The 13,902-nt window shown below is 47.4% G+C and overlaps 1 protein-coding gene and 1 pseudogene across 6 annotated transcripts; both read right to left on the reverse strand.

Moving 5' to 3' along the window:
* Positions 1 to 1,975: 1,975 nt before the first annotated feature.
* Positions 1,976 to 4,327, reverse strand: LOC129019670 (stress-induced-phosphoprotein 1-like; annotated as a pseudogene).
* A 3,057-nt stretch (positions 4,328 to 7,384) lies between these two features.
* Positions 7,385 to 13,221, reverse strand: LOC129019672 (galectin-16-like). Of its 6 annotated transcripts, none has more exons than XR_010124882.1 (5): positions 13,122 to 13,221; positions 11,036 to 11,112; positions 10,335 to 10,385; positions 9,295 to 9,424; positions 7,385 to 8,502 (listed from the first exon to the last, which is right to left on the reverse strand). XR_010124882.1 is itself a non-coding variant. In XM_063657488.1 (5 exons), exons 2-5 carry the CDS (start codon positions 11,306 to 11,308, stop codon positions 8,386 to 8,388), a joined length of 270 nt encoding a protein of 89 aa, XP_063513558.1. In that variant the 5' UTR covers positions 11,309 to 12,144; positions 13,122 to 13,221; the 3' UTR covers positions 7,385 to 8,385. The 6 variants fall into 6 exon arrangements, 1 of the variants encoding a protein (XP_063513558.1); XM_063657488.1 differs by lacking the exon at positions 9,295 to 9,424 and adding an exon at positions 11,284 to 12,144; XR_010124880.1 differs by lacking the exon at positions 10,335 to 10,385 and having other exon boundaries at positions 13,122 to 13,217.
* Positions 13,222 to 13,902: the final 681 nt, after the last annotated feature.

Genomic DNA, 13,902 nt, shown 5'->3' on the forward strand with positions numbered 1-13,902 from the left:
ACTAAAAATACAAAAATTAGCTGGGCCTGCTGGCATGTGCCTGTAGTACCAGCTACTCGGGAGGCTGAGGCAGGAGATGAACCTGGGAGGGGCGGAGGCTACACTGAGCCAAGATCGGGCCACTGCACTCCAGCCTGGTGACAGAGCGAGACTCCATCTCAAAAACAAACAAACAAACAAACAAAGAAAAAAAAAAAACAGGAATAAAGCCAGAGGTCAGGGCCAACAGGGACCATGTAAGTGCTGCAACTCAGACATTCCCATAGAAGACCGGACGCTATTCTGAAGAGCTGCCCAGAGGGAGATGACAATGTCACTGCTATGTGTGAGTTGAAAGGCACAGCCTTCAATCACCTCAAGTCACATAAACCCAGAAAGAACCAGGGGCAATTTTATGAGATGAAAACCTGACCATCAGCTGTGCTGGGGAAGAGGTCACTGTGAGACAGGAGACACTTCTCAGTGCCCAGGAAACACTTCCTGGTCTCCATCTTCCCGTGACCCAACATCTCACACCCACCACCCACACTACTCTTTCTGCTGTCACTAACAAAGAGGTACTGAGTGAAGCCTGGATTCTATTCCCGCTTCCTTTTCGTCCACTTGCCTCTGCACATTTAGGTGCTAGGCTGAAGGTGAGCTCCTGATAGGGTCTGAGCCACCTTCTAAAATTGCTTCTTATACCAGTGATTTCTGTCCCCCTATCCAGCGCCAACCCTTCACTTCCATCTTAGCCTATGTTGTGCTGCTATTACAGACTAAACGATTTACAACAAACAGGAATGTATTTGGCTCACAACTCTAGAGGCAGGAAAGTCCATGAACATGGCGCTGGCCTCTGGCCAGGGCTTTTGTCCGGCATTATCTCAAGGCAGAAGGAGAAAGGGCAAGAAGGAGTGAGATCAAGCTTGCTTTTATAACACACTTACTCTCACAATAACGAACTCAATCCAGTGAAAGTGACATTAATGGAATTATAAGGGCAGAGCCCTCGTGACATAATCACCTCTAAGTAAGTCCCACTTCGAAACATTTGCACTGGGGATTAACTTTCCAACACATGAATTTTGGGGTACACATTCAAGCCAAAGCAATCACCTAGAGAAGTGAAAGGAAATATTACAGAGATCCAGAAGAAACAATGTCGCTTAGTTCTGCCAGTACAGATGGGCATATCTGCTCACACACTCATTTCTGGACTCCTGTCACTCCCATTTGTTGAGCATTCTTTCTGCGCCTGGCCCCATGAAATCGACATCTCCCAACTCATCAACGTGTCTGTCCACACAGCGGAGAAATTCACAGTGAATTTTCGGGTGTGGTAGATACTTAGCATTCGTTCTTTATTCCATTTAATAGGTAGTTGTCAGAAGATGATCAAGGCATTTTTCCCTCTTGCAGCTTCCCAGAGCCCACAAATGTATTCAGAACAAAGTGAAAACATTTTATATTGGCAAACCAGGTTTTTCTGATAGGAATGTAGCCTTTATACTTACAAGAATTCTTAACTCATCCTGTGCTCCCTAAAAATAACATATTAACGTGGCAGCAAAAGCATGTCGTGGCATATCTCTTCTGGGTTTTGATACTGTTGCCACTTTTGCTTAATTCTTTTTTTTTTTTTTAAACCACGCCCAGCTGGCTTGTTTCATTGGAGAAGGGGACGCGGAATAACGTGAGACAAGCTGGGACCTGAGGCTGGGAAGAACCCCCTCCCCTCCCCATACATGCCCACTGCCCTAAATAAAAAGTAACCGACTCTGGGAGAACAGCCGAGACAGGGAGTCCGGGCAGCGGAAGGAGACGCGGAACTCGAGGGCAGCGGTGAAGCCACCATTACGTGTGCTGGGAGGGCCCAGAGGCAGCGGCGGCACGAACAGCGCAGGTACGGGTGTCTGTGTCTTCCCCTGGGTTATGTATAAACATAGAGAGATGAGGCCTTCTCTCCCCCTGCTCTCCCTTCTGCTCGGTGCTGCTGGCCGCGGTCCCAGCTCCTCTTTCCACATGAGGGCGAAGGGAAGAAGGAATGAACAAGTCATCACCGAATTGCAATCAGACCAACATCCATCAGCTTCTGGATCTTCTGTGCTACTACAGGATTCTTTAAGTGTTCGCTGAGTGTCTGGGGGATCCTTCTGCATCTGTTTCAGGATAAGGCTCATGACTGGGTCACTCATGATCTGCTGCACCTCGGGGTCGGCCACGGCTCGTCGCTTCACATCTTCGGGGCTGTGGTGCCGGTTGCACTGCGCCATCATGCAGCGCTGGTAGCCGTCTGCCCCCTCCTTACAGCTGGAGTCCAGATCTAGCGCCTTCTGGTTCACATCCATGGGTTTGGTGCAGTCCTTCATCGCTTCCAGGGCAGCGGCTTTGTGTGTATAACCCTTGATGAAGGTCGGCCCCGGCTGGATACATTCCTCACAGTCCTTGAGTACCAGCTGGAACTCCAGGAGTCTGGTGTAGCAGGCAGCTCGATTGCTGTGTAATTTGGCATCTTTTGGGTTCCTTTTGATGGCTTCTGTATAATGCTTCATGGCCTGGGGGTAGTCCCCTTTCTGAAAACACTGGTTGCATTTGTTCTCCTCCAAAGCCAGGTGGAGGTTTACGTAGGCCTGCCGCTCTTGCTCCTTCAGGATTTTCTCTGCCTGCTGGCATTTCTTTTTTCTTTTCTTTTCTTTTTTTTTCTTTTTTTTTGAGATGGAGTCTATCTCTGTCGCCCAGGCCGGAGTGCAGTGGCGCGATCTCGGCTCACTGCAAGCCCCGCCTCCTGGGTTCACGCCATTCTCCTGCCTCAGCCTCCCGAGTAGCTGGGACTACAGGCTCCCGCCACCACGCCCGGCTAATTTTTTGTATTTTTAGTAGAGATGGGGTTTCACCGTGTTAGCCAGGATGGTCTCGATCTCCTGACCTCATGATCCGCCCGCCTCGGCCTCCCAAAGTGCTGGGATTACAGGCTTGAGCCATCGCGCCTGGCCTGTTGGCATTTGAACACATCTGGGGTTCAGTGCTCTGCCAGAGACTTGTTATAGAAATGGATGGCATCCCTGTACTTTTCTTCTTTGAAGTAGGAGTTGCCAGTTCGAGCATAGGCTTTGGCAATCTGTGGATAGCCTTCTCGGTTTTCTCGCCCCACTTCAATGGCCTCCTCACAAAGCTCCCGGCACTTATTGTAGTTGCCCTTTTCAAAGTATACCAATCAAAGCTGCCTGATTGGTAATGGAAGTCACGTTGGTGGGGTCCAGCTCCTTGGCTTTGTCTTAATGCTTCGAGGCTATGTCAAAGTCTTTCTTCTTGTAGGCATCGTTCCCCAGCTCTTTTTCTTTCAGTGCCTGCTTCTTATTCTCTAGAAGATCTTCTTCCACTGGCTCTGGCTTGGTCTACTTTTTTGGGAGGGGGTGGTGGTGGAGGTGTTGCAACCTCTTCCTCCTCATCCATACTGCCCAGATCGACCCCAGGGAGAACACTGAGAGTGGTCATGATCCGGGGATCTTGTAGTTTCATGCCCAACTCAGAAGGCTTGTTTCGTAGCTGCTCTATCAGCTGCTGGTAGGTAGGATCACCGAGCATTGTCCTTGTCCTGGGATCACTCTCCAACTTCTGATAAAAATTGGGCATGTTGAAAGGGTTCATGGAATTTTCTCTGCCAACCTGGCCTCCATATTCTGTAAACCCTCTTTCAGCTGAAGGGTATTTGCCTCGGTTTTTTTTTTTTTTTTTTTTTTTTTTTTTGATTGAGCACGCTCTGTCGCCCAGGCTGGAATGCACGGCGCGATCTCGGCTCACTGCAACATCTGCCTCCCGGGTTCAAGTGATTCTCCTCCCTCAGCCTCCCAAGTAGCTGGGACTACAGGAAGGTACCACCACGCCCGGCTAATTTTTTGTATTTTTAGTAGAGATGGGGTTTCACTGTGTTAGCCAGGATGGTCTCGATCTCCTGACCTCGTGATCTGCCTGCCTCGGACTTCCAAAGTGCTGGGATTACAGGCATGAGCCACCGAGCCCAGTCGCCTCGTGTTTTAAGCCCTCTTTGAAGGTTCGCTTGGCTTCTTCAAATCGGTTTAAGAACTCAAGAGCTGCTGCTTTTCGTGAACAGCCCTTGCCCCAGTCAGGCTTTAGGTTGACGGTCTTGCAGCCGTCCTTGTAAGCCTTCTGGTAGCCTCCTTTCTTGGCATAGGTGGCAGAACGGTTGCTGTAGAGCACATGGTTGTGGGGCGGGGTGGCGGGCATCCAGTTTAATGGCTTCAGAGTAGCACTGTGAGGCATCGTCAATATTAACCATGCTCAGGGCCTTGTTGCCCTTCTCTTTCAGCTCATTGACCTGCTCCATAGCGCAGCACAGCCCAGAACCCTGTTGAATCGAATCCGTCCGCTCTGCATTCCCAACCACCACTTTTGCTTAATTCTTACCTCCACTCCATACAAATAGAACATACTAGTATTTTAATTTTAACTGCCACCTCTTGCTGAATTACAGCCACAGTGATATTGTGTTTATTTTGGGGGGAAGGTTAAAGAGATTCCTGTCCATCTTAATATACGTTACATGAGTGCCTTGCATGGGGGCGTAGGTCTATTTAACCACTGTAGTTTTACGAAATAAAGAACCGTTTTTCTAGCAGCTTGTTTTTCAAAGAGAAAAATTGGAAAAAGATGGGAATAATTATTGAATGATCCATAAATGGAATATTAATACAATTCAGTTGTTCTCCAATCTTCAACTCTGTAGCATTAGAACAAATGCTAGCAAAACACAAAATGAATCAGAAATTTTGGTCTGAAAATTCAAACAATTCGGCTTCGTCATACAGATTTTGAGCTATAATTCATGAAAAACAAAACAGAAAACTCCTCTCTTATTCGGTTTTGTTGGCCCCTCACTTGCAAATAGAGGCTGAGATGCATCAATACTCAGCATATAGAACAGCACCACCGAAGAAAAAAAACCAGCCGGGCGCGGTGGCTCACGACTGTAATCCCAGCACTTTGGAAGGCCGAGGAGGGCGGATCACCTGAGGCCAGGAGTTCTAGACCAGCCTGACCCACATGGAGAAACTCCGTCTCTACTACAAAAATACAAAATTAGCCGGGCTTGGTGGCGCATGCCTGTAATCCCAACTATTCGGGAGGCTGAGACGGGAGAATCGTTTGAACCCGGGAGCCAGGAGGTAGCGGTGAGCCTCCGTTGCACTCCAGCCTGGGCAACAAGAGTGAAACTTCGTCTCAAAAACAAACAACAACAACAACAACAACAAAAACAAAAACAGCTTTGGGGGACTTGGACATCAAGGACAGTATGTTCACAGAGGAGATGTATTCTTTTGGGGACTTCAGGAAAAACTGAATAGACCTAAAGATCTTTTAGAATGGAAGGCTTTAGAGTTCAGGAATGATGTTCTGTTTTTTGAGCTGAGCCCTATTTGTTGGGAGAACATCAGGAATTTTGATTGAAGAGGATGGAGAAAGATATTCAGTAGGTCCATATGTCGTCTCTTTGTATCTGAGATGTCACTTCTGGCCACCACGAGCACAGAGTAGTATCTGAGATAAAGACGAGTGTAAGCAATGAACCGCATGAACTGAACTGAGATGATGAATATCATTCAAGAAAGGGCCGTCACTCTGTGTTGCTTTAACAGGGCCTACATGTGGGACCGTGTAGGTTATTGAAATGCAGTAGCCACCAGCCAAGGGGCAAGTCGATATGAAGTCAAAGTCATTTTCTGCTCAGTAAGCCATGGGTCCAAGGATACTTTTCATCCACTCAGAGCAAGAATTGCCTAATTCCACAATAAATGAACTCCATACAGGTGATGAGGCCTATGATCTATTATCAAAATAGAGAAGTGAACAACACTGAGAGCAGAAAGGTGTAAGGAGGAGAGTGGACCTAAACTGAACCCAAGAGTGTCCAGTGAGAGAGGAGGGAATTTCATTCCATATAGGAATGAAACATGGAAGAAAGGCATGAGGAGTAGCACTGGCTGTGTGTTGGCACCTCAGGTATCTGGGTGTTAGGTTGAACGCGGGTAAGGAGAGGAGCATACCCATGAGTAAGGCTGGAGGTGAACAAGCTTCAGCAATGAACATGGGGAGAGAGGATGAGGATGATCACAATGATGCCTGACCTGGGCCGTGTGGAAAAAGAGGCTATTTGACAGGACCTTATTCAATCTGCCTTCATTAGTTTGTAGGTAACATGTTGTTTCTCCTAAGTGGTTCTCCAGATTTGCTATGAAGCAGATGATCTCAGCTCTTGTAGAGGGAAAAGGACTGTCATTCTGCCATCTTGGTGGAAACTCCAAGAAGGGAAGAGTGGAGGGTGAAGCCAATTGTTGCTGAGAACCAGTCCCAGAGAAAATGATAAATAGGTGTCTGGCTGGCTTCAGCAATGATATGGCCCAGTGACTGCTATTTTCTTCTTCCTCTGTTCAATTCATTCTCTTTTTAAAAATCTTCGTGTCCTTTTGATGTAAAATTCTTTTTCTTTTCTTTCTCAAATAATGCTTAAAATAGGTATGTGAATTGCATTTTTCCTATGTGTGTTTCAGTATTGTGTGTTTGATGTGTTAAGGGCCAATAATTTGTCTCTTCAGTGCACACATTGAGAGAAAGTGCACCTGACAATGTGTAGTCACCTCATGGACACCAGGTCCTGATTAGATGATCAGATACTGGACTTCACTCTGAGCCTCTTCCTACAATGGTATTGCTTTCTGCAGTTGTTTCCAGGGTTACTGCTCTTGGTATGTAAACAGTGTGTAAGCCAGTGGAGACTCAGTGGAACTTGGTTCCAAAAATGACCCCATCATGACCAATAATCAAAACAATCACAGCTCGTGGAGACCTTCCTCATGATTTGGGCTATCTGTGTGACTCACCTTAATCAATATAATGTCATAGAAAAGCTAAACTCTCCAATTTTCAAAGCTAAGTTCTATGATGCCTGGCAGCTTCTTCTTTGGTTTTTTGAAAGTCCTTCTTTGGTGGAAGACAGTAATCATTGATTAAGTCCAACAACTACGAGGCCTTCATGATTTCAGAAAATTCAAGACACTCATGTGGAGGGGAGGTAGGGAAGGAGACAACCAGCCAGCCCCCAGGTGTTCACCCACCCTTAGTGTCGAGTCAAACATAAGTGAAGAATCCTCTGGGATCCCAGCCTGTAGATCCTTCAGAAAACGTGACTCCCACCACATCATCTACCACCCGCATGAGTCCAGTAAACCTGCAAAGCTGGGAGACATCAGAATAAATGGTTGCTTTATGTGAATATGTGTTGGGGAGTTTTCCTGTTCTGCAATGCCAGCGGTAGCAGCAGCAAAGCAGGGTCGGCTCACTGTGTCCATGTAAATGAATTGTGTTCATTCCACCAATAAATGACATATTTTCTGATAGAAAACTATGACCATTTATTTCCAAAGAGGAGATCCAGGATTCTGCCCACATAAAATAGAAAAATCTGGCAGTTCTTTGAACATGACAAAGGGATTCTTTGAGGGAAATTATTGAACTCTTGTGGTTCTCTAACTATGGCTTGGATTGAAATTTTCAGGTACAGGCCAAGCACAGGGGCTCACACTTGTAATGCCAGCAATTTGGGGGGCTGAGGTTGCTGGATTGCTTGACTTCAGGAGTTTGAGTCCAGCCTGGGCAACATGGCAAAGCCCCATCTCTACAAAAAAAAAAAAAAAAAAAATGCAGAAATTAGCTGACCATGGTGGTGCTCACCTGTGGTCTCAGCTACTTGGGGGGCTGAGGCAGGAGGAATTTTTGAGCCCAGGTGTTGAGGTTGCAGTGAGCCTTAATGGTGCCACTGCAGTCCAGCCTGAATGACAGAGCAAGAACTTGTCTCAAACAACAACAACAACAAAATTTCAGGTGCAAACTTGATCAGTATTTCCTCGATTTTTTTCAGTGCTTCCTGCACAAAGCCAGACACAGTGTTAAGACACAAGAAACATCCTTAGAATGAGTGCAAGAATGAAGACATTTCATATGACTTTCCTCAAATTACAAAGCTTCTCCCCAAAATCAATTATGCCTGTGAGGTTGTAAACAGCTACCCAACATTTCACTGGAGTGAGTCATCTGCAATGAAGGAAGAATTTTGGTTCAGGGTATCTGACGTAAAATACGGGCATAGGTAAAAGGATGCCTTCGTATGTCATCTCAGACATCCCAGTGGCCTTGTGTCACTTGTGTCCTTCTGCCACTTTGTCGTTTTCCCCATGAAAGTAAGAACCAAATTCTGGAAAATTTGGTGAAGTTTTAATGACCAAGTGTAGAGGAAGGGCTGAGGAGTGATCATTCTGTTAGCAGGCTCTGGGAATGCCATGGTCGCAGAGAAAGAGGGATTCTTTGACCATGATGAATGTGATCATTTCATCAATTACAGACAGACACTGAGGTCATGGAGACATCTCTCCACACTTGCACCATCTTCACATAAGATGGTGGGAGTCGGTGGGTAAAGCTGTAAGCGTGTTGGCCATTTACCGTTACCTACAAAAGAAAACGTGCATCAGAAATACAATATGCCATCAAATAAGTTTTCAGTCTCATCTTCACTCTGCCCTAGTGCCTACAGCATCCAACCAGAAAACCCCTAATTATACATCAGAACCCAGTAGACACACTTCTTCCTGCAGACTACCTTTGTGCCTATTTCAGACAGTTGCTCATTTATTTCCAATGCTTCCTCTCATTCCTCCAGGGAGGTTTTACCACCCTGTGTATCACAGAACCTGTTTGCTCAGCCTCTCCTCTCACCTGGAAGATCCCTATGACCTGGGCCTGTCTCTCATGAACTTCAATCCCTGCGTCTTGCACAGGGCCTACCATGGGGTTAGTGCTGGACAGTGTTCATTGAATGTATACATTTCAGTTCCATGAACTATGACTCCCATTCACTATGACTGCTGCTGGCCCAGTTTCTCTTTGGAGTTGCCCAGAGCTGTAATGGTGGTGGCAAACAATGAAATCCAAATGTTTTCAGAGAGGAGGAAAAAAACAGGTGTTGCAAAACACAGGATATTATTCTGAACGGCTGAAAGGCATATGAAAAGGATCTCTCACTTAAGTATGAACAAGATGTTAATCTTTGCATCTGCCCATTTGCAAAGGTTGGGAAGGAGGCCAGGCGTGGTGGCTCACGCCTGTAATCTCAGCACTTTGGGAGGCTGAGGTGGGCGCGTCACGACATCAGGAGTTCGAGACCAGCCTGACCAACATGGTGAGACCCCGTCTCTACTAAAAATACAAAAAAAAAAATTAGCCAGGCGTGGTGTCGTGCACCTGTATTCCCAGCTACTCAGGAGGCTGAGGCAGGAGAATCGCTTGAACCCGGGAGGCGGAGGTTACAGGGTTACAGTGACACGAGATTGCGCCATTGCACTCCAGCCTGGACGACAGAGCCAGACTCCATCTAAAAAAAAAAAAAAAAAAAGAAGAAGAAAAGGTTGGAAACTTTGGATATATTATTTATTTATTACTAAAGCTATAGAAACAGTCACCATTTAGGTGTTAATTTATGAAATTTAAAATGCATACAATTTTGAAGCAGTTATTCCATTTTTTGTAATTATCCTCCAATATAGAAATTGGGAGGTTCATCATGACAAAGGGTACGATAAAAAGCTTTATTTGTGAGAGCAAAATACTGGAACCAACCTAACGCCCATCAAAAGGATGAAGTTCAATAATTTTGGGTAACCCTGCTACAGGAATATTGTATGATGTTGAAAAACTGAGGCGGCCCCATGGATGGATGATTGCTCCAATATGTAGCGTTTGACAACAAATCCACCCCGGTTTCTAAAGTGTAATGTGTAGAGAAACTTAAAACAGCATTGGTTTAAAAAGAAATGAAACCACAGATCTGTATGCTTCCATAAGCATACATTACATTATCTCTGGAATTTGTGTAGAGAAGCTAGTAATACTGTTGTTCTGGGGGTAGGATTGGGGTTCAGGACTGAGAGAAAGACTACATATTGGACTGATAAAATAACCTTATTCATATGCATGTTTTATCCACTTGGCTGAATGAATATGTAAGTAACAGCATACATGGGGATGAGAACTATGGGTGAAGACAGACCAGATTCTCCACCTTGGGGAAAATGGCAGGTGAGCCCATCTTGACCCTGGGTCAGATCTGGAATAAGAGCTGAGGATGGCAGTGCAAGCAGAGAGTGCTCTGTGAGGAAAAGCCTAGGGCAGGAGTAGTTACGGGAGATCGGCTCCGAGGAACTGGTGGGGTCAGTTCAGGAAGAGCTGCCTCCTGTTCTGGGAGCCCACGGGGGGTGTGTGCTGGGAGCTCCTGGGGGGCTCACCTGGTACTCATTGGCCAGCACGGAAATGCACAGGTTAAATGGTTTACCATCCTGAAAGGGCATATTGTTGCATGTCACCTCATGCTGCCAAGCCCCATTCACACGGCTGTTCATGACCACCCAATGACTAAAGTACACTCAGAAATGGAAGGTGATGTCTGAGTCTTCCTTCATCCCGGTGTGGAAATCCACCTGCAGCTATGGGTCCATGCTGAGGGTAAAGCACACGGTGTGTTGGGCAGGTCTCTCCCTTGTGGGGCACACACTGGACACACACACAAATCCCTTCCCCGCTTTCCCCAGAGCAGACAGAGGCCTTCCTGGTGATACTGCCAGTCTCGTGCCTGTGGGGCTGCTTCAGCCCCTCCTGCCTTTAAGAGCTCCCTCATCCCAAGATGAAAACTCAGCCACAGTCACTGACCTAGGCCTATGAGTTGTCAATTTCCTGAAAATTCTGTGCCTCTTGATAAAGAGCCACAGTCCCAATGCCCTGAGTGTGCTCCTCCCCTAGGCCCCATGACTGGCTCACAGTGTGACCACTGCAGGTTTCATGCCAGGTGCTGCAGGGTCTCCAGGACCTGCACCTGCATGGTGCCGCCATCCTGCCAACTAGACATTTCCGCATCACTCACACAGGAGGTCAGCCCTTTAGCAAATATTCTTCCTTCTCCTCCCCCTGCCATGGGCCATGGAGTACTCACACGAAAGGGATCATCGGTGTCCCTGTGATTGTCACACAAGAACCAGTAGACAAGGACACAGGCCATGTGTGTGGTACCTGCCAGGGGATTGAAAGTGGGTGAGAGGGGCAGGACCAGGTGTGGCCTCCCGTCCTGTAACAGATTCCTATGGTGCAGGAGGTTAGAGGTCAAAGGGCAAACTCTGAGCCTCCTCCCTCCCACCGTAGCAGTCAGGGCGGCATATTCCTGAAGAAATTAGTGACCCATACCTGACAGCAACGGTTCAGGATCCATGCTGCCTTGGTTCCAGTCTTCATTCTGCCTCTTACTAGCAATGCCATCTCAGATCCATTACTTGAATGCTCCCTGCCTCAGTTTCCCCAGGACAAGGAGGATAAGCAGAAATTTCTGCTTTGTAGGGTTTTCCCAGTAATAAATGAATTAATATATGTGGAAAGTTTTACCCTAATCTCTGCCATGCATGGAGCCTGTTGGGGGTTACCCAATAGAACAGGGAGGTTGCTTCTGGAACACCGACCTGTGATTATTTTCAACACTGAAGCTGTGAAAACAAGATGTGAGGATGTAACAGTAGAGAGATTCACTCCAGTGAGAAACAACACTTGTTGAAAGAGAGAGGGAAATGCTAGAAGAACTGGAAACCCCTGTGTGTGGGAGGCACATGCATCACAATCATCAAGGCCATGGACGTCCTTCCCAGAAGGGGACACATTGCTGGCAGCACAGCCCCAGCACCTGCACACATGAAGAGTGTGGGCCAGGGAAGCGATTGGAGGTAATCTGAATATTGTTTGATTTTCATTTCTCTGTTTGGTGTTGGGGTTGGGTCTTTTTGATGCAGAATCTTACTCTGTCGCCGAGCCTGGATTGCAGTGGCATGGTCACAGCTCACTGTGGCCTCAAACTCCGGGACTCAAGTGATCCGCCTGCCAAAACCTCCTGAGTAGTTGTGAATGAAGGTGCACACCAGCATGCTTTTATAATCTTTAAATTGTGGGTACAGACAGGGTCTCACTATGTTGCCCAGGCTGGTCTGAAACTCCTCATCTTAAGCGATCCTTCCACCTTGGCCTCCAAACCACTGGCATCACAGGCATGAGCCACAAACCCTGGCAAGTTATTGATTAATATGCACTGTAAGCTCTGTATGAACTGAGGATAAACTGGTTCCTTCTCTATTTTGGGCGACTCAGTCTCTGAAACCACATCCCCCAATGGCCTTCCCTAGTGAGCCAGGATCTGCTCACCCTCTTCTCCCACAATGGGATGGACAGGCTGGGAGACAGAGAGACCTGAGGCTGGAGGCAGCAGCGGATGGCCTTTCTGGGCAGACCCCACCTGAAGAACCATCGGCCCCATAGTCTGTATTCCTTTTCCCCACTCTGCTTGGGAAGAGGCACCTGAGGATTCACGAATTCTGCTCAGAGATGACTCCTCGATATCTCGTGGCTCACAACAGGCCCACCAGTTCTGCCACCCACACTGTTCACACTTGGGACCCACACTGACACACATGGGAAGTGCCCAGCTGCTTCGTCAGAGGCGCTGCTGTGTTGGGAGGAAACTACGTGCACAGAAAACCCCTTGCATGCTCCCAGTTCAACACCCAGTCACATCCCAGCGCACACTCACCCACAGTCTCACAGAGCCATGCCACTCACTGAGTCTCACACACCTGCTCACTGTGCATATAAAGATGCTCACACTCTGGTCCAGCTGTGCTCACACACACACTCACATCGCAGTCAAGAAGACAAAATGCAGTTACGCCCTTACACTCAGGCACACACCCACCCACCCTGGTGGGCTGTCCACCTCCCACCTAAAGTCACATCATCTCAGCAGTGGTTACTCTCATCAGATACCACCATACACTCACAGAGGGTTACACTGGTTCAGGGTCCACACCCCACACTCCACCAGCATCTCAGATACCATAGCCCCAGGGTCTCTCTTTCACACACCCACAACTCTCAGTAAAGTGTTCACAAGAGAAACTCTCATACTTTCATCTTGTGAAATCATCCCTGGTTCTTTCTTGGTTTATGTGAATTGAGGTTATTAAAGGCTGTGTCTTTTGACTTACTTTTAGTGATGACATTGTTGTCTCTGTGTAGCTCTTCAAAATAGTATCTGGTCTTCTGTGTGAGTCTCTGATTTGCAGCATTTAAATAGTCCCTGTTGGCCCTGCCCTCTGGCTTTATTTCTTTCTCTGAACCCCTGCCAGGAAGATTTCTCCGCAGTGTGAGTAGGGGTGGCAGAAATAGACTCAATTTCAGTTTTCAGGCCTGTGACTGTGCTGCAGCAGAAACGACACTGAGGGTCACACCAGGGGGCAGAGAATCGCCAGGGAAAGGCACACATGAGGATGAGGGAGTGAGGGTGGGAAGTTGTGCAGTTCAGCCTCCGTGCTTCTCATGAAGCCATGTCATTGTGTGCCCTGGTCAAAGGGTTGGCCTTGCATCCATCTCTGACCAAGATTTACCCTGTGCAAAGTACTGACTGCCCTGTCCACTATTTGAGCCCACAGCTCCTCCTCTATGACATGACTTTTCCCATTCTAAGTCAGAAAGGAGGATGGTAGAAGGGTATGGTCATCTATGAGCACTGTTGAAATCAACAAATTAGCCTTTGCTAAGTCTGGGTCTCAACATTTCCAGAAATGGGATGGCTCATCCCCCATTCCTGAACTGAGGGCAGGGAGCATATGAATTTCCCTCTTCTTTTTCCTGGTCAAGCGGAGGCACCTGTGCACTTTGGAGTCCAGATAGGGGAAGGGAGCCCCCATGAGGCCCCTACTCTGTTTCAGTGTAGAGAGCGCAGTTCCCACTCAGCCCTGCTCAGCTCAGACACAGCCCTTTCCACCC

Source organism: Pongo pygmaeus, chromosome 20 (assembly GCF_028885625.2).
Source record: "Pongo pygmaeus isolate AG05252 chromosome 20, NHGRI_mPonPyg2-v2.0_pri, whole genome shotgun sequence".
In the NCBI taxonomy this organism is placed as follows: Eukaryota; Metazoa; Chordata; class Mammalia; order Primates; family Hominidae; genus Pongo; species Pongo pygmaeus.